The sequence below is a fragment of the Sodiomyces alcalophilus genome, assembly GCF_042370955.1.
Source record: "Sodiomyces alcalophilus JCM 7366 unplaced genomic scaffold ACRALscaffold_2, whole genome shotgun sequence".
NCBI classification, from domain to species: Eukaryota; Fungi; Ascomycota; class Sordariomycetes; order Glomerellales; family Plectosphaerellaceae; genus Sodiomyces; species Sodiomyces alcalophilus.
Window position 1 is genome coordinate 4,270,891 of NW_027263533.1, and position 21,283 is coordinate 4,292,173.

The 21,283-nt window shown below is 55.7% G+C and overlaps 11 protein-coding genes across 11 annotated transcripts; 6 read left to right on the forward strand and 5 right to left on the reverse strand.

The window, feature by feature from the left end:
* Positions 1-212: 212 nt before the first annotated feature.
* Positions 213-1,052, forward strand: ACRALDRAFT_1029702 (40S ribosomal protein eS24; the record flags this gene model as incomplete). The annotated part of the gene is made up of 3 exons (XM_071014878.1): positions 213-295; positions 596-843; positions 973-1,052. 3 exons carry the CDS (start codon positions 213-215, stop codon positions 1,050-1,052), a joined length of 411 nt encoding a protein of 136 aa, XP_070877643.1.
* A 755-nt stretch (positions 1,053-1,807) lies between these two features.
* Positions 1,808-3,295, reverse strand: ACRALDRAFT_2040759 (uncharacterized protein; the record flags this gene model as incomplete). The annotated part of the gene is made up of 2 exons (XM_071021090.1): positions 1,808-3,150; positions 3,253-3,295. The coding sequence occupies 2 exons, from the start codon at positions 3,293-3,295 to the stop codon at positions 1,808-1,810; spliced, it is 1,386 nt and encodes a 461-aa protein (XP_070877644.1).
* A 700-nt stretch (positions 3,296-3,995) lies between these two features.
* On the forward strand, positions 3,996-4,866 carry ACRALDRAFT_1061777 (uncharacterized protein). The gene has a single exon (XM_071016474.1). It carries the CDS (start codon positions 4,106-4,108, stop codon positions 4,286-4,288), a length of 183 nt encoding a protein of 60 aa, XP_070877645.1. The 5' UTR covers positions 3,996-4,105; the 3' UTR covers positions 4,289-4,866.
* A 553-nt stretch (positions 4,867-5,419) lies between these two features.
* On the reverse strand, positions 5,420-7,135 carry ACRALDRAFT_1075140 (uncharacterized protein). The gene is made up of 3 exons (XM_071018336.1): positions 7,015-7,135; positions 6,507-6,926; positions 5,420-6,383 (listed from the first exon to the last, which is right to left on the reverse strand). Exons 1-3 carry the CDS (start codon positions 7,031-7,033, stop codon positions 5,653-5,655), a joined length of 1,170 nt encoding a protein of 389 aa, XP_070877646.1. The 5' UTR covers positions 7,034-7,135; the 3' UTR covers positions 5,420-5,652.
* A 221-nt stretch (positions 7,136-7,356) lies between these two features.
* On the forward strand, positions 7,357-8,308 carry ACRALDRAFT_1080383 (uncharacterized protein; the record flags this gene model as incomplete). The annotated part of the gene is made up of 2 exons (XM_071019008.1): positions 7,357-7,553; positions 7,622-8,308. Exons 1-2 carry the CDS (start codon positions 7,452-7,454, stop codon positions 8,306-8,308), a joined length of 789 nt encoding a protein of 262 aa, XP_070877647.1. The 5' UTR covers positions 7,357-7,451.
* A 164-nt stretch (positions 8,309-8,472) lies between these two features.
* On the reverse strand, positions 8,473-12,992 carry ACRALDRAFT_2026138 (uncharacterized protein; the record flags this gene model as incomplete). The annotated part of the gene is made up of 5 exons (XM_071020372.1): positions 8,473-10,015; positions 10,121-10,201; positions 10,679-11,718; positions 11,983-12,036; positions 12,303-12,992. 5 exons carry the CDS (start codon positions 12,990-12,992, stop codon positions 8,473-8,475), a joined length of 3,408 nt encoding a protein of 1,135 aa, XP_070877648.1.
* A 1,053-nt stretch (positions 12,993-14,045) lies between these two features.
* ACRALDRAFT_1061780 (uncharacterized protein) lies at positions 14,046-15,712 on the forward strand. Its single transcript, XM_071016475.1, has one exon. It carries the CDS (start codon positions 14,087-14,089, stop codon positions 15,524-15,526), a length of 1,440 nt encoding a protein of 479 aa, XP_070877649.1. The 5' UTR covers positions 14,046-14,086; the 3' UTR covers positions 15,527-15,712.
* Positions 15,713-16,327: 615 nt separating this feature from the next.
* Positions 16,328-17,540, forward strand: ACRALDRAFT_2133632 (uncharacterized protein; the record flags this gene model as incomplete). The annotated part of the gene is made up of 4 exons (XM_071024069.1): positions 16,328-16,582; positions 16,648-16,801; positions 16,874-17,206; positions 17,287-17,540. 4 exons carry the CDS (start codon positions 16,328-16,330, stop codon positions 17,538-17,540), a joined length of 996 nt encoding a protein of 331 aa, XP_070877650.1.
* Positions 17,541-17,689: 149 nt separating this feature from the next.
* On the reverse strand, positions 17,690-18,279 carry ACRALDRAFT_207770 (uncharacterized protein; the record flags this gene model as incomplete). The annotated part of the gene is made up of 5 exons (XM_071022313.1): positions 17,690-17,726; positions 17,751-17,927; positions 18,002-18,015; positions 18,093-18,124; positions 18,192-18,279. 5 exons carry the CDS (start codon positions 18,277-18,279, stop codon positions 17,690-17,692), a joined length of 348 nt encoding a protein of 115 aa, XP_070877651.1.
* Positions 18,280-18,435: 156 nt separating this feature from the next.
* Positions 18,436-19,789, forward strand: ACRALDRAFT_2040768 (uncharacterized protein; the record flags this gene model as incomplete). Its single annotated transcript, XM_071021091.1, has 2 exons — positions 18,436-18,520; positions 18,582-19,789. The coding sequence occupies 2 exons, from the start codon at positions 18,436-18,438 to the stop codon at positions 19,787-19,789; spliced, it is 1,293 nt and encodes a 430-aa protein (XP_070877652.1).
* Positions 19,790-20,434: 645 nt separating this feature from the next.
* Positions 20,435-21,184, reverse strand: ACRALDRAFT_1068901 (uncharacterized protein; the record flags this gene model as incomplete). The annotated part of the gene is made up of 1 exon (XM_071017614.1): positions 20,435-21,184. The coding sequence occupies one exon, from the start codon at positions 21,182-21,184 to the stop codon at positions 20,435-20,437; it is 750 nt and encodes a 249-aa protein (XP_070877653.1).
* Between the last annotated feature and the right edge of the window lie 99 nt (positions 21,185-21,283).

Consider the following 21,283-nt stretch of genomic DNA (forward strand, 5'->3'; position numbering starts at 1 on the left):
TTTGTGGCCGAATCCAAGGTGGCCAATAGCACACTTTCTAGGGCGAACCCTAAGCGACTCCAGAGAAGCAAGCCGCCCCTCCGGGTAATTCAACTTTTCACGCAGACGTCGGCCCATCACGAAATATCGCCTAACTCTTTGATCGACGACAACCCATTCCGCACCCCGTCTCACCGTCAATCTCGAGAGACACGCCTTCGACTGTCGCAAAGATGGCGGACTCCGACGCCCCCGTCACCCTGCGAACTCGCAAGTTCATCCGCAACCCCCTGCTTGGCCGCAAGCAGATGGTCGTGTGAGTGACAGCCTCCCTCCTCCTCTCTCCCGCTCGTTTCCCAAACCCCCTTTGGTCAGCGGTGGAATCGGCCGTACAATTGGTGCAAAAGGGGAGGAAAGCAAGGTGCTCCAAGTCACGTTGCGGCCACGCAACATTTCGATGGAAAAGGAAGACAAAACAAACGATCCAAGTCTTTATGGGGAGGAAATAGGGGGAACAGAGGAAGGGTTCGGGGAAACCACCACGGAGGGAACTATTTTGGACGCGATTGAGGAGAAAGACCCATGAGCTAACCAAAGCGTCTTTCTCCTTTCGCAGTGACATCCTCCACCCTGGCCGCGCCAACATCTCCAAGGAGGAGCTCCGGGAGAAGCTTGGTACCATGTACAAGGCGACCAAGGAGCAGATCTCCGTCTTCGGCCTCCGCACCCAGTTTGGTGGCGGCAAGACCACCGGCTTCGCCCTCGTCTACGACTCGCCCGAGGCCATGAAGAAGTTCGAGCCCCGTTACCGCCTCATCCGTGTCGGTCTCGCCGAGAAGGTCGAGCGGGCCAGCAGGCAGCAGCGTACGTTTTTCCTCTCTCTCTTGCCCGCCCTGTCTTCTTCCTGTCCATACTTGGTCCGATTCTCGCTACTTTACCGGACCGAACTGTGAAGCGAGACATTGTTGCTGACTCCCCCCTTTCCCAATACAGGCAAGCAGCGCAAGAACCGTCAGAAGACGCTACGGGGCACTGCAAAGGTCAAGGGCCCCAAGAGGAAGAAGGACGAGTAAACGGTTGGGACCAAACAGGCGGGAAAAGTCAGCATTGCAACAACCGGAATATCAGGAGGGATATACCCCCCCTTCCCAAGGACGAAGACATACCTCTCGGTCGATCGATCAGTTTCGATGGGCGACCCGGCTGGCGCGGTGGTTTGGCGTGGGATCTGGAGGGCAACGTTTTGGGCCCCTACCTTTCGGGCCTTTTGTGCATTCCGTACGGGCTTTTTGCATCCCTCGGCACACTCACATTTTTTCCTCGTGTCTATGAACACGGATACTCGATAGAGAGTAACGAGGCGCGAAATGGGAGGGAATGGGTTCATGATTCTCTCAAGAATACAAAAGCATCAAAAATGGTCTTGTCCGCTGTGATGGGGTTGTTGGTCCTGGGTTGAATGCCTGTCGTGGTTCACCGATCACGCTACAACGAGGATGATGTACATGATACCCCTTTCCTGTTGCTCAGACTCGACGGTTTATCCCGATGATGCGTCCTGCCGAAGCGTTCTTTCCGTCCGAATCTTTTCCCTCTGGATTGTGCGACTTGAAGATGTAGAATGAAGAAAATGTAGAATGAAGCTTTGATCTAAATGGACCTACCAACGCCTGCGATGCCAGATGGAACCATCCATGCCCTTTGCCGGTATTTCAAGAGACGCCTCCCAGCACTTCCATCCCGCATACATTGATATAAATAAAGGGAAAAAAACACCATCGCAAAAACGCTCGTGAACAATACAAGTAACTGGAACGCTGGCTCCTAATCATTCCTTACGCCTCTTAGCCGGTCGTAGTGGGTCATCATGCAAGCCAGTCCGTTTTGTACCCGGAAGACTATTCGTTCGGATGTCGTTGTCGTCCTGGCTGACCCGGCGATGCGGATACTCGTTCTTCAAGCCCTCAAAAGCGCTCGAGTTGAGGCGATCGCCCGTGGTGAAAAAGGGATGCTGCAGGGCCTTGGCGGCCGTCATACGCTCGGCCGGGTCGTACTCTAGCAGGCTCGCGAGGAGCTTGTAGCCCTCGGTGCCCAGGGAGACGAGCGGCGCGGCGGAATTGGACGCCTGCGCGGCTGTGGTGGCAGCGCCCTGACTCACGGTGCTCCAGTACCACTTCTCGAGGGAAGAGCCATGGGCATGCGGTCCTTGAGCGGCGGCGGCAGCGTGGCCCGGGTGTGCGTAGCTGGAGCGGTGGGAACGATGGTGACCGTGGTGGTGGCCGTGGTGACCGTGATAATGGGCGGAGGCAGCCAATGGAGGCTGCATGGTGGCGAGCTGCGAGTACTCGGGCATGGAGGTGAGCAGTGGCCAGTTCTCCTTGGTAGGGAGGCCCATGATGTCGACAATCTTTTGCATCTGGTTCCGCTGGAAAGGGACCGTCTTCTTGCTATCCATCTTTGCCTCCTCGCCTTTAAAGATGGGGCGCAGGGATAGGAGCTCGGCGAAGATGCAGCCGATGGCCCACATGTCAATGGCCGGGGTGTAATGGCGCGTGCCGAGGATGAGTTCAGGAGCACGATACCATATGGTCACGACGACCTTGTCGCCGCTAAAGAGGGAATGCAGGGGTTTGTCGAAGCGACGGGCGAGACCGAGATCGCCAATCTTCACCTCGCCGGCCGACGTGACCATGATATTGGCCGGCTTGAGATCCCGATGCAAGACCCAGTTGGCGTGGAGGTATTGGCACCCGTTGAGCAGCTGGAACATGATGCTCTTGACGGTCTGGGGAGGGATGGGATGGCGCGGCTGTTGCGTGTGATGGTGGATAATCTGGAGAAGGTCGTGCTCGGCATACTCGAAAACCATAAAGATGCACTTGTCTTCGAGGAGGATCTCGACGAGCTTGATGACGTTGGGGTGCCTCAGCTCACTGCAGAGAGACATTTCCCGGATGGCGCTCTGGGAAATGCCCGTGTAGGAGAGCTGCTCGCCTTCTTTGTCCGGTTTGAATTTCTTGATGGCAAACTCGCCAGGCTGGCCTTGACGGCCAAGGGCCTTGTACACACGTCCATAGGTGCCACTGCTAATGAACCCTACGACTTTATATCTCTCAGCAACACGGACTTTGGGCTGGTAACCAACTTGGCCACCAGCTCGCTCAGCCGAGTCTACACCAAAGCGCTGTCAGCATACGATTCACTTAATACAGCCCTGGCAGAGCGGAAAAGAAAAGATAATGAGAGCAACCAAGGAAACGGGAAAGACGATACATGGAGACGCCGGGTAACTGGTATAGCCCTGTCCTCTCCACATCGTCCCGGACGTGGAAGAGAAACGAACGGGTGACTGAACACACTCGTATGGAAAATAAAGTAAGAAAGGAAAAGTCGAGATTTACATTTCACCTGGCAGTTGAGAGGAATGTAGTGTCTTTAATGTTGTGGACATGGAAGACGACGAAAAGGGGCAAAGGGAAAAAAAAAACGGGTGTTGAGAGTTGGTGATAAAAGGGAAAAATCTTGATGAGTGAGGTGCTGGTTCTGAGCCTAAGAGGACCAAAGTCTTGGGTTCAAACCGGGGGGCGAGCGCGACCCACGATAACTGTGGCAAGGGGGCCCAATGATTTACCCAGAGAGCCAGAAACAGTAATAATGGGGAATGTATTGGAGACTTGGCGGGAAACGTCAGAAGTCAAGGCACTGGCGAGTCGCGACTGGCTAAAACGCTGGACGCAAGACGCAAGGTGGGAGCCTAGGCAACCCAGGCCTTTTTGTTTGCCGGCTGGTGTACAGCGGGGAAATATCGATGTAGGTATGTATGCACAGGGCCAGTTGTACCTATTCGTAAGTGGTTTGAGATTGAGGGCTGAGTGAGGGTTGAGAGATGATAAGGGGGTTGGGATTGGATGTGTTTGAAAGTGGAGAAGGGCATAAATAGAAGCGGTTTAAATCGAGTCAGGTAGGCATAAATAATGCAGTGTAAGTGTGAGGTGGGTGCGAAGAGCTGCAAGTCAATGAAAACGGATTTGCGATGCTGCAGTGTATGATCGTCGAAAATGGGGACGAAACGGAAACCAAATTCAGAAACAGATGATCCAAATAAAACGTACTCGGACCAAGAAAGATGTACTTCGTAGTCTTTCACGCACCTTCAAAAGTCACCTGGGCTTTCCTTTTCAAGGTGCCAGTACGGACACTCGCCGACACAGAGCCAGGTCCTGGTCCCTGCGATGCCGCGGACGGCGGATTCGTCATGCTCACCGCACGCACGCGCCTCGCCTCAGACGCTCCCACGCCTCGTTCCTGATTCTGATCCTTCTCCTTGCTTTTTACCCACTCTTCGCCCTACTGCTCGTTTGCGCTTGCTCCGTTTCGCCGACCCGAGCCCAACGAAAGCTGAGGTGGGCGGAGCCGAGATGAGCTGCGGATGGCGAATGGATGGTGATTTCTCTTTGTCCACCACCCACCGGACGGGCACCAATCAATGGGCAACTTCCCCTCACTTTACACTGGGAAGCAACCCGTTTCCGATATAAACGCCAGTCGTAGTGTACTTCGTATATAGTTCCAGGGGTAACGCGATGCAATGGACAAGTCGATGCAGGCGTGTTTGCCCGCCACTTCCGACTGGCGCGTCGCAAGTAACGGCGGGGGCTGGTGGGGGCGATCTGGGATCAACAAGTTCTTTCCTATCTGCGTGTCGAAGATACCGGAAGTCGCAATACGCTAGAATTGCCTCTCTGCCTCTAGGCGGTCGATGCGATGCGCGGGGGAGGGGCTCGTTGAGTGGTAATTACTGTGACGTCGTATCCATTCGTTTTAGATGCCGGCCGACACTTCATGGAGGGAAGAGACTGTCTGTTATTGTCGACTTATCGGATGTGGATTGTTGGGGTTGGTGGTGTATGAAATACGACAGAAGGCAAAGGCAAGTGCAGTAGTAATATGTCTGCTTTCTGGAGTATGTACGCAGGAAGGAAATAGAATGTGTGTGTGAAGTGCGACACGATGGGGTTTAGGTAAGTACTGTACATAGTACATGCGCTTTACAGCGACTTGCCTTGCACTTCTCTTCCCCTCATCGTTTTCACGGGGTAGTTCATCCTAACACCACCACCACACCGTCTTCCCACTGCAGTACTTATCTAGGCACCACTATGAAGTATACAGACGACAATTATTGTCACATTCCCACGGCTGGTAAGGCTGCGAGAATGGACAGGGAAAGACGGCTTTCTGGTGTTGCTTTCTTGAGCCTAGCCACAGATAAGCACTTGCAGGATACATATTCGTACGAAGTACGTTGTACTTGTCGTACATAGACGCCAAGATATCAGCCCGGGACAAGCTACTAGTGTTGTTGTGACCATACTCCGTGCTTGAGGCCTCGCTTCCTCGACCTCTATACATGGCCGGATGGATACTCACGAAACATTCACACGAGAATATTGTTATTTATTAACTCGGAATGTGTTGGCGTAATACTCATAATGCTCTGCTCTAACTGCGGACGGTAAAATGGGGGATGCAAATGAGAAGGTTGGCGGTTTGAAAAGAGAGCACCCATACCATGCATGGAAAGGCCCTTTTCTCCTCAACCCCTCCCAACCACGTCGCGAAGCCACTCGGGTCCAGCGGCTCATTGACGTTATGGCGGACAAGTCGGCCAGCTTACCGCGGGCCAAGCTTCTCCAGCACCCTCGGGCCCTGCTCTTCCCATTCCTGCTTGGTCACCCACATGCTCTCCTTGTCCGCCATAATGTTGGCCAGCACCGCTCCTCCGAGGAACACCATGTGCCTCCGGCGAGGCGGGTCCTCTATCCGCACCTTGAACTTGCTTAACCGCTCCGGGTTGCCCCCCAGCACCCGCGTCAGCCACAGCTGCTTCAGCTCCTTCTCCAGCCGCGACGGGAGCCCGGGGTACATGCTGCTGCCGCCCGACAGCACAATGGCCTTGAACAGCGACGACCGCACGTCCACGTCGGCCGCCTGGATCGTGTTGAACAGAAACTCGGCGATGCCCGGCTGCTCGCAGTCCACCAGGTGCGGCTGGAACAGGCACTCGGGCGCCTCGAACCGCTCGCTGCCCACCCGGATCACCCGCCCGTCCGGCAGCGTGTAGCTCTCCACCAGCACCGTCGTGTCCTCGCTCAGTCTCTTGTCCAGCTCCAGGTCGTACGACACGTAGCAGAGCTTCTCCTTGATCTGCCGCACCGTTTCGAAATCCGCCGTCCGGTTGAGCGCGTACCCGCGCCGGAGCAGCAGGGAGATTAGGTTCCGTGTCACGTCCCGGCCCGCCACGTCCAGTCGTCGCGTCAGGTGGTTCAGCACCACCGATTCGTACACGGGAACAATGTGCGTCACGCCGTCGCCCGAGTCGACCACAACGCCTGAGCTGAGACCTGCAACCAGTGGAGCCCCCCGAGGCCTGGTCAGTACAAAGAAAAAAAAAAGGAATAAAAAGGAAGCACAAGACGAGAGACGCGCCCCCGATCCCTAGAGAGCTCGGGGGAAGGGTGGCGCACCTTGGGCATAGAGCGCCAGAACGGCCTGGATAGCAACGTAGACGCCGTTGAAGCCGTACCGCTCGAACATGACTTCGCACATCTGTTCGCGGTTCCGGAGAGGGTTCATGGGCGGTTCTGTCAACAGGATCTTGCGGCCGGTAGGGTCGATCTTGAGCTTCTCGAAAAAAGTGTAATCCCACAGGTGCTGCATGTCGTCCCATTTCTTCACAATTCCGTTCTCCATCGGGTAGCTGATTTGGAGGAGCGTCCTCGCCGCCGCCGCCTCGTCGCCGCACATAATGTCTTTGATGACAATGTCATTGTCGCCTTTCTCTTCCGTCCGCAGAATCGGACGTCCCACCATGGAAGGGTATTGGAATTCGGGAAAGTTTTGGGCCGCATATCCGACTTTCAGGAAGCCGGTGCCTCCATCGAGGACTACGGGGATGGTTCGTCTCCTGGTTAGCCGGAGTAATGGGCGTCGAGGATTGGGATTGTCTTATTCGGAACATGGTAAGAAACATACCAATCGGGGCCTCTGCCATTTCTAGAAAGGACGGAATTCCAAGCTGTGAACAATGTTGGCAGCAGCGGTAGGAGCTGGAAAGGAGGTGGGAGTTGCTGGTTATCTTACGTCGTCAACGCCGTACTTCGTAAGTAGTGGGGTCAGCTTGGTCCATGCTCAAGACCAGCCATGTCACTTTCAGTGGCTTAGCTATCTCGTCACGTGCTGTCATGTGGATAAGCAACTCTCGCGTACGGTATATATATGACATCAGTACTGTGTATGACATGGATGCTTAGAATGCGACTCGGAAGCACGCTGTCAAAAGCGACTGAAGGTCTACATGCACTTCAGGTAGGATTTTTTTGTAGTTGTATAACTTTTGCACTCAGACAAGCAAATCAGGCCATAAGATTGTGAGCTCTTATTCTTAGACCGTCCACCGGCGTTTGCCCAAAATGCCAGGCCGGGCCATCAGCATTCTAGTCGTCAATCCCAACTCTTCCCATGCCATGACCCAGAGCATGGAGGAGGCCGTCAAGACCATCCCGTTGGATGAGGTGAGTTTTGGACCCAATATCTTTCCATTCAACATGACGTGACCATATCCCGCCTTCAACCCATCCAGTCGGTCAAAGTCTACACGTACACAGCACCTCCCCAAAGCCCAGCAAGCATCAACGATGCGGAGGGCATTCAGCTCAGCACCGATGTCGTTCTCAAAGACCTTGCACGGTCGGGTGAGCTGGACAAGTACGACGGCGTCCTCGTCGCTTGCTACAGTGTCCACCCCCTCGTCGACCATCTCGCGAAGAAATACAAGAACAAGCTCGCCGTCACGGGTATATTCGAGGCCAGTATCCTCACGTCCACGTCCGTGCTACCCCTCGCCACCCTGGGCTCCAGCTCCTCCCAGAGCCAGTGGGGAATCGTGACTACCGGCGCGTTCTGGGAGGAGCATCTCGGAACAGGGGTGTTGGAGTTCCTTGGCCAGAAGACGGGGAGCGAGAACGTCAAATTCAGAGGTGTAGCGTCCACGGGTCTGTCGGCTGGCGACTTTCATCGCGTGAGCGCCGAGGAGGTCAAGGTCAAGCTCCAAGAGGCCACCAGGCGGCTTCTGGGAGATGGCGGGGTCGGCTGTGTGGTCATGGGCTGCGCAGGCATGGTCGGCTTGGAGGAGATCATCCGCACAACTGCCATCAGCCAGTATGGAGCCGAGTCAGGTAGCAGCATCTTTGTAGTGGATGGAGTCAAGGCAGGCGTTCTCCAGCTTGAGCAAATGGTCAAAAGCCGACGACTGTTTGCGATGAAATAGATCGCGGCGGCATCTCATGTGTTGGATACGCTCCATGATTATACGATTATACGGCTTGCGTTACCTATTCCGAATGCCCTCCGTGATTTCAATCATGCAGTAAACGCCACGCTAGGAGAAAAGCAAACACCAAAATCAATCCCACCAGAAGCCCATAAGCCGCCTCAGTCTAGGCGCCGTGTCCGGCCCCAGACCTCATCTGCGTCCTTCTTTCCCTTCGTCTCCGGCACCCTCCAGCTGATGAAGAAGGCAAAGAAAAGGGCAAGCCCGGCAAAGATGAAGTAGACCCAACCGGCGCCCCCTAAAAGGTCATTGAGAGTCGCATTGACGATGGGGAAGAATTGGGCCACAAAGAACGTGGCAATATAGTTCGCTGCCAGGCAGAGCGACTGGGTTGCTCCCACTGCCTCCTGGCCGACAAGCTCGGATGCCAGGATAAAAGGAACGGGGCCTAGACCCACAGCGAAGAACCCGACAAAGGCAACAACAGACACGGCCGACAGGATCTTGACGCCGAACCGGATGGAGAGCGCGAGAACTAGCGAACTGGTGCCCTGGCCGATAATCGACAGGAGAATGCAAGTCTTCCTCCCCAGTCGGTCCGGGAGCGGGGAGCAAGACACGGTGGTGACCAGGTTAACGACGGAAATCAAGATGGTCAGGAGGGCAGAGCTTATGGGAAGGAGATCAGTGAGAAGCGAAACGGAGTACATGATGACTGAGTTGATGCCACAAAACTGCTGGGCAAATGCCACGGCAACGACGGCAATGATGGCCGGTCGATATTGGGGATCCTTGACGACCTGGATGAAACCGAGATGAGCCCCAGGGGTAGCGCTTCCGTCCTCGGCCTCCGCCTGCGACAGCAGGCCTTCCCGCTCTGACTGGAGGCTTTCGTCCTCCCACGCCGCTGTTTCCTCCCTGATGTCGTAATTGTTCCCTCGGATGCGTTGTAGGACGAGTCGCGCCTTGGTGACGTCGCGGTTCGCAGCCAGCCACGCGGGACTCTCCGGGACGAAGACGAGACCAACAGCCTGGACGAACGCAATGATAATGCCGGTTCCCAGGATGCCGCGCCACGCACTGCCGTAGCTCAGGAAATATCCCAGGGCCTGGGTAAATAAGATGCCGACATTGATAGAGATTTGCGTGGTAGCGCCGAACAGGCCGCGCTCGCTCGGCGGGGATATCTCGCTGATATACAGAGGGACGACAACAGTGGACGCTCCGGCTGCTATACCTGATAGAAAGCGTCCGATGGCGAGCCAAGGGATGTTCCCGGCCGTCGTCTCGAGGGTTGCGCCCACGATGTAGAAGAGAGCCGTGAGTCGCATCGCCGACAGTCGGCCGTGTTTCGAAGCATAAGGACCTGCACAGAGCGCACCTACCAGACCTCCTACTGTGAATATCGAGGAAACGGTCGCAAAGGCGGCATCGTTCATTGGGATACAGTGGGGAAGTAGCCCGCTGCTGTATTCGGGCTCGGGGCGCGTCGAATGCCACCATCCGGACCGAGGGGGTTCGGCCGCGTGGAGGGTCTTCTTCTTGCAGGTTATCACATCTTGGGGGGCGTTTAGCTCGGCCTGCACAAGCGAAAATGACACATTAGCATCGTTGCAGCCATGGCAGTGGGTGGTTGCCTCGGCGAGCGAAGCAGCAACGCTAGGAGGCTGGCGCATGGTCGGAGCATACAAGATGGAAGCCGAACTGAAGAGGGCCAAGGGTCGACACAATGATCAAGAAGATCAGATAGAACGTCGAATCCTCGACGCACTTCCTTAGGCCTGAAGGTGCCATGATGGAGATGCTTACGGTGTAGCGTTCAGTAAGTTGATGGTTCGGAACCGAGACGGGGTGAGGGAGAGCTCGAAGGCATAATGGTGGCCCAAGCTCCTTTATTATGTAAGCGAAAGGTACATCCCTGACATACGAAGTACCGTATCACCGTGGTACCTATCATCACATGTTTTCCTCATGTTGCATCATGTGAAGACACGCAAACGCACAGCATTCAATGGAGATCGTCGGATGGTGAAGGGAACAGAAGAGTGACCAATGATTCCCACTTAGATCCCTTGACTTAGTCTGGAATGCTGGCCTATCGCTCACTTGAGTGGCAGGACACGCGCGCATTTGGTAATGACACGCATCACGACGCATCAGGGTATCCATTTCAGTTTTTGGGATATGTTGATGGGTGGATCATCGTCTCACCCTGATTCCACAGTGCAACGAACGATATAGGGCCATTATCATCGCTATCCGACGCCGGATCAAGGTCCATGGAGGCAACTGTCTACTTTCGTAACGGTATCCAACCTCTTCAGCAAACAACAAACAGCCACACCGTAAGGACATGGCTTGCCTTACCACCCAGTTGTAAGTGCCCGTTTGACCGCTGCTTCCAACGTTTCCAAATCGGAATCCTTTATTCCAATTCTCTCATTGTCCGTCTTCTCGTACAACGTTCCTCCTTCCGACCAGATCCTACGTAATGTTAGGATGGTCGCGTGCGGCGCCCCCTCGTTCCATGCCTTTGCTTCTGAATCTCGAAGGGTCTGCAGTGACGAGTAGGTCACGTCCCACTTGGTGCCCGTTTGCTTCTCGAACTCGGCCAAGATTTCCTTGGGAGTGACGACGAAAGATTGCACCTTGAGTGCTTTGCCGAAGGATGCCTCGGGGTGCCGCAGCGCAGCCACCAACGCCTTGCCCACGCTGGGAGGGGGGGGGGGGGGGGGGGGGAACCCCGTGAGCCGGCGATTTCCAGGACAAGGGAAAAGGGAAGAAAGGGGGTAAACGTACTCAGGCATGGTTGTGAAGCCCACTTTGCCTTCACCATCCTCCACCAGAATTGCCTTCTTCCGCGTGGGGTCGAAGCCGCCGGCCGCCTGTCTCAAATCGTCCAAGTCGAAGTACATGTCGATGTACGGGCCGGTCACGAGGAACGTGTACTTGAGCCGCTTCACATTCTCTCGGATATACTTTCGGACCTTGAGCTTCTGCTGATGAGGCTTCTCGTTGGCGCTCCAGGGCCCGTACTCGATATCGGTACCGTATTCGGACGGAAAGAACCATTTGACTGACGGCGACTCCTCGGCGATCCGGATAAGCTCAGCTTGTAGTCCGATGACGTCGCGACCCAAGGCGGAGACGACCGTATCGATTCCTTTGAATGCGGCTTGGACGTCCTCTTCGTTTGTAAGGTCTCCAGTGACGACCTTAACGCCCTTCTTCTGCAGCTTGTCGAGATATTCCACCTTCTCCGCCCGTGTTCCCTTGGATGTAAACACTGTCACTTGATTGAAGCCTGGCTTAGCCGTGATGACGGCATTGGTGATATATTTGCCGATTTGGCCAGTGGCCCCGAGAATGAGAATGTTGAGCGGTCTGAAAGAGGCCATATCATCCGACTGTTGGAATATCATTTTCGTAGGGGGTACTCCTCGGTTTAAGTGAAGGTAACGATGCTAGATCAGAGGCAGGGTCGTGAACTTGTGAGGAGGGAGTACTCTAGAAGACGTAAACTAGGTAGGGACACGTCCAAAAGAACATGAGATTCCGTTCGAGGACCGTCGCAAGATGCCGAGTTCCCCAGAGTAACGTGGGCTTGCAAGGTCCTGATTGGATCTCGAGTTGAACCATCTGCAGTATTTGTCATGCTGCCCATCACTCACGTCGCCTTTGCAGCGCTTTTGACGCCATCGATCAAAGTGCAACACTCGCAAGAACTTGGCCAAGTATCAATAGTCATTAACACGAGAGGCAGATGATTAATGCTTGGTAGACGACGTTGTGATGCGGCTCCTTGAGCTTCCCCTCCTCGTCCTACGCTCGCTCTGTGAGTAGGCAGAGTCGATATAAGCGGGTAAAGTAGCCCCCTTCTGCCCGCTGTCTACATTTTTGACAGGAATTACTGCGCCGTAGTGTCGTTATCCGTCCGGAGTACGAGGAGCAGAAACCGACTCGTAAATCATAGAGTCCTAGCCCTACTCACGAAATCACCCTCGGGTTCGAGCGGGGTATCGTCGCCCTGGCTCCACCTGTGTCTAATGACGCCGGGCATGTCGGCATGGGACCGCCACCTGCTGTTCAGATCATTCATCACGTCGAGCGCCATGATACGCCAGTCCCAGTCAAACGGAGACCGGCACTTCCCTAGCTGCTGCCAAGTGACGATGCTGATAATCCAACCCCGCGGTCCCCACATCTTCCAGCTCGGGCGCTGTTGAATCTTGACCTGATAGTCCGTCCGGCAGATGGCGCAAGAAGATACGCAGCTCCGGACCGGCGTAATGAAGCGGTTTGGGATGGCCAGGTCTTGGTTCAACTCGGGCAGGTTGCGAGGCCATGATGCCACAGTGGAGGGGTTGGAGGCTCGAATGCGCAGATGGGGACAGATCTGCTGGTGGCTCACTCGCATGAAGCGCATCAGCCTGTCGGTGGTGTTTTCTGGGTGGTAGTAGGTGAATATGGTGCAAAGGAAAAGCTCATCCTGGATGATGCGTGCGCGCCAGCACTGCTGGTAGCGCACGTCGCTAGTTGGACACCTCTTGCGGGAGGAGCCTTCAATCATGACGAGAGGAAAGCCGTGTGAAGGCCCGTATAGGTGGCGGTTCATAACGAGGCGGGCCAAGTTGTACTGCAATCTGTGGCCCTCGGGAAGAGGGGCCCTGAAGGGGTGCATGGCCCGGCACCCGGGGTATGAGGGCGAACGACCTCGCACATCCCAAGGTAGAATACGTCCATCAAGGCGCCACGGATGGAGCTTGAGGCAATCGTAACAAAAAAACGAATGGTCTATGTCCTTCTCCAACAAGACGAGAAAGGACTTCCTAGCGACCCGATCCAAGTCCTGTCGAGAGGCAGCTTTGGGGAAAAACTGCCTGTAGAGGTCTTTGCATGTCAATGAGAAGCATATCACTGCTTCCTTTGATAGTAGCTCGAGGACCAAGAGGAGGATCTCTGGAGGAAGTCTGAAGACCGTAACAGCGCTGTGAGACCGACTCGATGCCGTTGATTGCCCCCTCGGGTGGATCAGAGTGGAGGGTGTTTGCTGGAAGTAGGTGACCGCCATATGGGTACAATTGATCGAATGACTGAAATCTAGACAGTGAGGCTCGCAATAACGAGACGTGCTTGCTCACTATTGCCCTAATGGCTCTGGAACCGGTGCCACGACGTGAAGGTGGAGTCCTGTGAACCACAGGTTAGGGGTTGGGTAGGGCGTATTTGTTAGACTTCCATGTACAAATATGGCAGGCTCAACATCACCCCGCACATTTGGTCAAGCTGTGGAGCTAGTTACCGTACCCGTACCGACCCACACAGGTACGAAGCCTGGGGTACCTTGGTACAACGTAACGTGTACTGGGGCTGACGTTTCTTGGGGTGACGGTTTCTTAACGGTCCGCCACAACAACCTACCTACTTCGTATGCGCCTTGAAAATCGGAATCCATCGAAAGACTTTCTGAGCCGCTGTGCCTGCGCATATACAAATGGAGCCACAGGTACTTACCTAGCTAGGTAGGTCTACATTGGTTCCGCAGTTGCCTGCTCGTCTAGGTACTTCGTAAGGTAGGTAGTGACAGACAGTGTATGTATCATATACACTGTAGAGATAACCGTGCGCCTGTCGGGGCTTAGCTCCACCGAACACCGACACAAGGCTCAAACAATTGGCACCGTCAATTTTTTTCTTTGGTTTCCGGGATATTTTCTCAGCGCACCAATACCTCCATAAAACGACCACCTGCGACACATTCGACACTACGCACCCATGGCTTCGGCCGAGGAAACGCCTCTGGCCATCAAAGGGGATAAATCGGATAAGAAACGTAAGAAGGACAAGTCGGAAAAGAAGGGAAAAAAGAAGCGAGCTCGCGAGGATGATGTCGAAACCGGCCAAGAGACTGCACGGAAACGCAAGCGGTCAAAGAGCACCGTAGAAGAGGAAACAGGGGACAGCCTCGTCCGGGGTGCATCTCCCGATCTCTCGGCTACGGCACCCGCAGGTGCGGACGAGAGTGCTCCAGATGAAGAGACGTCGGCGAAGAAAAAAGAGAAACGTCAGAAGAAACACCGAAGCAAAACGAATGACGAAACCGACCACGACGCGGTAGCCGAGGAGGACCTGGCCAAAAAGAACAAGGAGAAAAAGAAGAAGAAGAAGAAAGAGAGGCAACCATCGCCTGATCTTTCAGAGACGCCAGCACGACTGGATGAAGCCGACGCCATGGACGTTGACGCGCCAGTTGAGCCTCAGCCCCAATCCACGTCGCGACTACATCAGCCTCCCGATGCGCCTTCCGATCCTCAACTCCCCTTCTTCACCCAGACCGTGTCGCTTTACCTCCCGCTCTACCCCATAGGATGGGCAGAACCCCGCACGGCTGCGGCGACACAACACCTCGAACCCATGCTGAACCGCTACGTTCCGGCGCTGAAGGGCGTGCTGTTGGCTTTCCGAAACGTCAGGGTGTCCGATCGGCCGGGACGGAATGATGACGACGATTCCGGATCCGACGCGGACTCGTGCGAAGTCGCGTCCATCGACGAGTATGCTGTTGGTTTCGGCTGGGTGACGGCCGACGTCGACCTCTTCATTCCCAAACGCGGCGCCTGGATGGAAGGCAGCATCAACCTGCAGAGCGAGGGCCACGTCGGAGTCGTCTGCTGGGGCAAGTTCAACGCCAGCATCGAGTCGGCTCGTCTGCCACCCGAGTGGCGCTGGGTGCACCTGGGATCGGACGAGGCGAACGAGGCCGGCAACGGCATGGACGACAGCGTGTCGAATTACACGGCCGAGGAGCAGCACGGCGCCGTGCGCCAGATCCACGCCACGGGCTACTGGGTTGACGGGACCGGGAGCAAGGTCAAGGGCCGGGTGCGGTTCCGCATCAAGTCGTTCGATGTCGGTATTACGGGCGACCACGGCTACCTGAGTTTGGAGGGCACGATGCTGGATGCGGCCAGGGAGGCCGAGGCGGTGGAGCAGGATGTTCAGCAGGAGCTCCGGCGCAGGCGGGGCAAGTCGGGCGGCATCCTCGTCAAGGAGCGCCGCGTGGTGCCGGAATTCAGCGTCACCAAGTTTGGGCACGTCGAAGACGAGGAGGAGAAGGCGCTGCGGCAGGATGTGTGGAACACGACCGAGCCGGCGGCCGATACCGCAGCGGCGGGCAAGGTCGCATTTGCCGGGATTTCGAATGACAACGCCTAGAAGGCGAAGAAGAAACCCGAGAAGCGCTTCGTAATGGGGGTGCAGCCATGATGTTTTTGTTTGTTAGATTTCTCAATCGTTAAGACGAGGCTGGTCTGGTTCTGGGGACCGTTGTCACATTGCAGTACGAACTGCCCCATCGTGATCTCTACCGCGTCCCAGGTCGACACTACAGTACTCAGTACTTTGTGCTACTGACCTACCAAAACATTCCCGATACCATATCTAACGTCTCCGCGTATCGCGTTGTACATCCGACCATTCGGATGTTCCCTAACTTTTCGTTAAACACCGAAGTACCTTTCCGCTACGTACTCTCTCACGTTTCCATAGCAAGGTATGTACGTACCTCCAGCCTCAGGATAGGTAATGTACGCCGACCAATACAATAGGATCAATCGGAGTAAGACAAGTATTAATAATCACGAGCTAGTGGACATGGGCCCGCGGTGGCTTGGCTTTCCATTTATTGATCACTCATGGCATTGCGTGTCCTGGTCCAGCACCTTGCCAGATGCAGGCCACTAAAATACGTGGACGTTCATGAGTATAGTAATCACCATAGTAATCACCACTGAACGACGCGCAAGACGACCCCTCTAGAGAAGGAGTTCAAGGCTTCCTCCGACGATCGAACAGGAAAAGATATGGTCGTCGAAAAAGATATAAAAGGGCCTTCAGCAACCGTCGCAATGGCATTAATTACCATCCATCTGGCACCCCGGCCAATATCAAACAACAGAGCATCCTGAACTGCCTACCCCAAAGCCTCTCATTGAAGACACCCAGTCAAGCCTCACAATGGCCACCAAGCTCGTTACTGTTTTCGGCGCAACTGGTGCCCAAGGCGGCAGCGTCGTCCAGGCCTTGCTCCGCGACAAGTCCGGAACCTTCAAGGTCCGTGGCATCACCCGCAACCCGACATCGGAAGCAGCCAAGGCCCTCTCCGCCTCGGGTGTCGAGGTCGTCAAAGCAGACGGTCTCAACAAGGGCGAGCTCGTGTCTGCCTTCAAGGGAAGTTGGGCCGTTTTTGCCAACGTCAACTCGGATGATCCAGTATGGTTTCTTCCCCTCTTCTGTTGCCCAGGACTCTGGATTTGTGCTGATGCTGAGGGATATAGTGCATCAACCAGAAAGACGGCCCATCAGAAACAGACATGGGCAAGATCATCATTGATGCAGCCGTCGAGGCCGAAGTCCGGCACTTTGTCTTCAGCGGCATGGCGTCCGCCTCGGAGACCACCAAGGGTGCGGTCCCTAACCGGGCATTTGACGGTACGTTCGACATGAATCCCAACGTTCAGTACAGCTTCGTCGCCAAGCCCATCGCTGACATTTCCGCTTCAGAAAAGCATGCCATCGGACAGTATGGCCGCAGCAAGCCCTTCGCATCCTTTGTCGACGCCAGCCCTGGTTGGTACATGGAAACCTTCCTCTGGCGCGACCTCGCCCCGATCTTCGGCGGCTGGCCTTTCAACCCGGACGAAGAGGGCCACATGACCTTCACCTGTCCGCGTTGGGGTGGTCCCAACGACGAGGTCCCATTCACCGCCATCGCGGCCGATTACGGCGACATTGTGCACGGCATCTTGCTGGCACCCGAAAAGTACAATGGTCGGCTCATCCAGAGCATAAGTCAGTCCCGTAGCCTGGAGAGCGTGATTCCAGATTATCAGACAGGTGAGGCCCCTCCACTTCCTTGGCTTGCTTTTATCGACAAGGCTCGGGTGCAGGGATATGCTGACCGAATGCATTGGTAGCCACCGGTAAACAAGCTCGTTTCCGGTTCATGAAGACATGGGAGGAACTTGAGACGTACGGCGTGACAGGACTCATCACTGTGCAGCGCATGTTTGGGTTTTGCCAGCATTCTGGAGGGTTGTACTATGGCGTGCCCAACGACACTGCACCAGCTGCCGAACTCAAAGCCGCCGCCGCCGCCGCCCAGGGCAAGACCGGAGACGATGCCAAGTTGATGACGCTGGAGCGATTCTTCAAGCAACATCTTGCGTAGGGGAAGAAACTCCCGCAGGCGAAGCTCACTGTTTTGATCTTGGGGCGGTTGCAAGGGTATCAGGTCCGGTTCCTCTCCGCGAGTACAAATCTAATAGTTAGGCTCGCAATTGAAAAATCGAAATCATATGCAATCGTGTGCTGCCACTATCAAACCGCTCGCTGCATGTCGGACGTTAATTCCATACTTTGTGTACAAATCGTCGTTCACTCGGAAGGTCTTTCGAGAGCCTGCGGTCTCGCCCTAAAGCCCACGTAGCCCACGGCACCGCTGTCCTTGGAAGGACACGAAAAACGACCATTGGACTTGATGTTCAAAGTGGTCGAGGGTGCTCCGAGAATTCGTAATGCGGGATGGATCTGGGGCAATCCGAAGATGTCAACCAAGCTTGTTGCCGGCCCTAGTTCACTCTGATAAACGCCCTTTATCAAGGTATGGACGATACCAAGCGCTAACAGGACTCTTTCAGCTGAAACTGCGTGTGTGCTTGTGCTGATGCCCGTTGTCCGTTTGGCAACGAGCTAGTCGGCCTTTATACGGTCCGTGGAAAACCTCGGTCTCTGGACGTATCAATTTTTGCGTGCCTGCAAATAACAGACGCGAGGCTCTACCTTTTCATATAGCCTCGCTGCCGTTAAGAGGAATTTCGACGCTGTGATCCCAAAATGATTTGACTTGCATCACTTATTTCCACTTCGCCTCGATTGCTCCAGCTGACGTAACCGGACACTGATTGCATAAGCAATGTGCCGTCACGTTCCAGATGGTACATGTCAGTCGCTACCAGCTGCCAGAACAAAGCTCCCAATGCCGTCTCCAAAACTTCTTTCATACTTCACATGCGCAACACGAGGGACACACCACGATTCCATACGCCGCCTCCATACGATTGAGCATGCTTGGGGCGCCATGGGTATGCCGGAGCTGCCTGAGGGCGCTGCGACCCAAGAAAATACCTTTCGTCCGCCATGGTAGTTCAGGTAAGACTAGAGCCTCCATGCGTTTTGCTCCAGTTTCTGACTTGGCTTCGTGTTCCACCAGTATCGACCCAGGGACTCCCGGATGCCCTGTTGAGACGAGCTCGCAATATCTCCTTGGAACACGAAAACTTGTCGGCCTCGCTCAATGAGAACTTCGATCCAAAGACGGCCCGCCGTGTCGGCGAACTCTCAAACGTCGCCAAGGCCCTCCGAGAGTGGGAAGCAGCCCGCTCTTCCATCCAAGAGCTGCAGGCCCTCCTGACATCCAAAGACGCCGAACTGCGCCAGCTCGCCAAGGATGAACTCGAAGGAACCACGGCCGAGCTGAATACCGTGTCTCGTCGTCTCTCCGCCTCCCTAACCCCGAAGGACCCCTACGCCCACCTCCCCTGCCTGCTGGAGATCCGCCCAGGCCCCGGTGGGCTGGAGGGCCGCTTCTTCGCCGACTCGGTCTTCAAGATGTACCGCCAGTTCTGCGCCAACAGGGGCCTGCAGGCCAACGTCATCAAGTACGACATGGCCGACGCCGCCGGCGATACCTCCTCCGCCGCCGGCGAGCTGCCGCTACAAGAAGCCGTCATCGAGATCCGCGACGAAGGTGCCTACGACCTCTTCCGCGGGGAGGCGGGCATGCACCGCGTGCAGCGCGTGCCCGCCACGGAACGCAACGGCCGGGTCCACACCAGCGCCGTGGCCGTCTGGGTCCTGCCGTCCTTCCCCGAGAACGGCTCCGGCGCCGGCGACGAAGATGTGAACGACCCGGAAAGCGACTTCTACCTCAACCCGCAGGAGGTCCGGATCGAGACGATGCGCGCCCGCGGGGCCGGCGGCCAGCACGTCAACAAGACCGAATCGGCCATCCGCATGACCCACGTCCCCACCGGCACTGTCGTCGCCATGCAAGACAACCGCTCGCAGCACCGCAACCGCGAGGCGGCGTGGAAGCTGCTCCGGTCGCGCGTGGCGCAGCAGCGGCGCGAGGCGCGCGAGGAGGAGGCGTCTCGTCTGCGGGACACGGTCCTCTCCAAACACAAGATTACGCGCGGCGACAAGATCCGCACGTACAACTTCAACCAGGACCGCTGTACGGACCACCGGAGCGGCGTGGACGTGCATAATCTTCCTGACGTGCTGATGGGCGGCGAGAGTCTCGATCGCATCGTGGACAGCGTGAAAGATTGGCTCGTGTCGAACGATATCGCGGCCATGATGGCCGAGGAAGAGGCGGCCGCTAATACCACGGCGGCTACTACCAGGTCGAAAAAGTAAGACGGGACAGGATAGACCGTGGGCGAAAGAAAAAGAAAAACAAAATGTACCAACATGTAACTGTAATAGATTACGCCGCCGATTCGCCGATTGTCGTGACATTCTAGGTAACCGGCCAGCGAGCAGAAGAAAAAAGCACCCGGATAATTGGCATATAATCATTTCCGTATTTTTTGGTTATATCTTACATCATGTTTGTCCTTTCGTTTCTTTTCCATCCGACCCAGGTATTTCCGTACATGAAAGAATATGTCGTACAGATGTCGAGAAACAGGACACCCGTGGATTCCAATCTGATGCCAAGATATCCAATCCGCCGGGTGTTTCTGCCCCAATTGTTCACAATAGCCCAAGCGCCTCGCTGGATCAAGTAAAGAGGCCAGAAAAAAAGGGGAAGAAAAAAATAATACATACATCGAGACACAAGGTGAGGGGAGTGGGGAGGAGGGGAGTGGGTAGAACGAAAGTAAACCTATAGAAAGACAACAAGAGAAGACTTGGCATACAAGTCGTGCCAAAGTCGTACGTATGTCCGGGAGCGTCATGTAACGAAATGAATGCATCCCCCCTCTCAGCCCACCCAGGGCAAGGGAAATCGACAGAGCGAAGAAAGGAACGATGATGGGTCCGTGATTAATGGCCAGATCAAGCCGCCTGGCGTTCCCGTCTCATCATCTCCAGCACGCCGACGACACCGGCGTGACGCAGGCGCTCGAGGACGACCCTCATGCCTTCCCGGCTCTTGCCGATCTGGGCCTCGGTCTTGCTGGAGGCGATGTTCTCGATGCTCCGCTGGATACCGCGCTGGCCCAGTCCGGTGACCCAGCCAGAGATCCACTTGTTCTCCCTCAAGTCGGCCGCGTCGGAGGAGAGCTGGTCCTTCTTGGCGCGAAGGCGCTCGCCGAGATGGGACCGGTAGACGACGGTGGTGGTGACGTTGGTGGGACCGGCCGCATCAGCCGAAGAAGCAGCAGCAGCAGCAGCAGCAGCGAGAGGAGAAGGAGACGGGGTATCAAAGTTTTGGCGTTCGACGACGGAGAGGACGTTGTTGAAATTGAGGTTCCGGCTCTCGGTGTGCATCCAACCTTGGCGCATGTCGACGACGCTCGTCTCGAGGATGTAGCTGGCTTTCTCCCCGCCCGAGCCGGCGCCGCCTGTGATGGACGAAGGGAGGAGCTTGAAGACGGCAGCGGGGAGGCGAGACTTCTTCAGGTGGATCCGGGTCGTGTGTAGACGACCGGTGGCCGGGTCGACATGGCTCGAGAGAGTATCGGTGCTGAGAACATGGGTGGAGAAGGGATTGAGTTTGGGAGAGGAGTAGCGGAGGAAATAGGCGAGGGTGACGGTCGGGAATGGATGAGCGTACGTGTCGGTGGTGGTGTGGGTGAGGACCATGGTTGCCGGCAGAGATGTCGCGTGTGTGGCTGTGTTTGTGTGTGTGTGCAGCTGCGTTCCCACTCTCGAACAATTCCTTTCTTCTCCCAAGTCTGATTG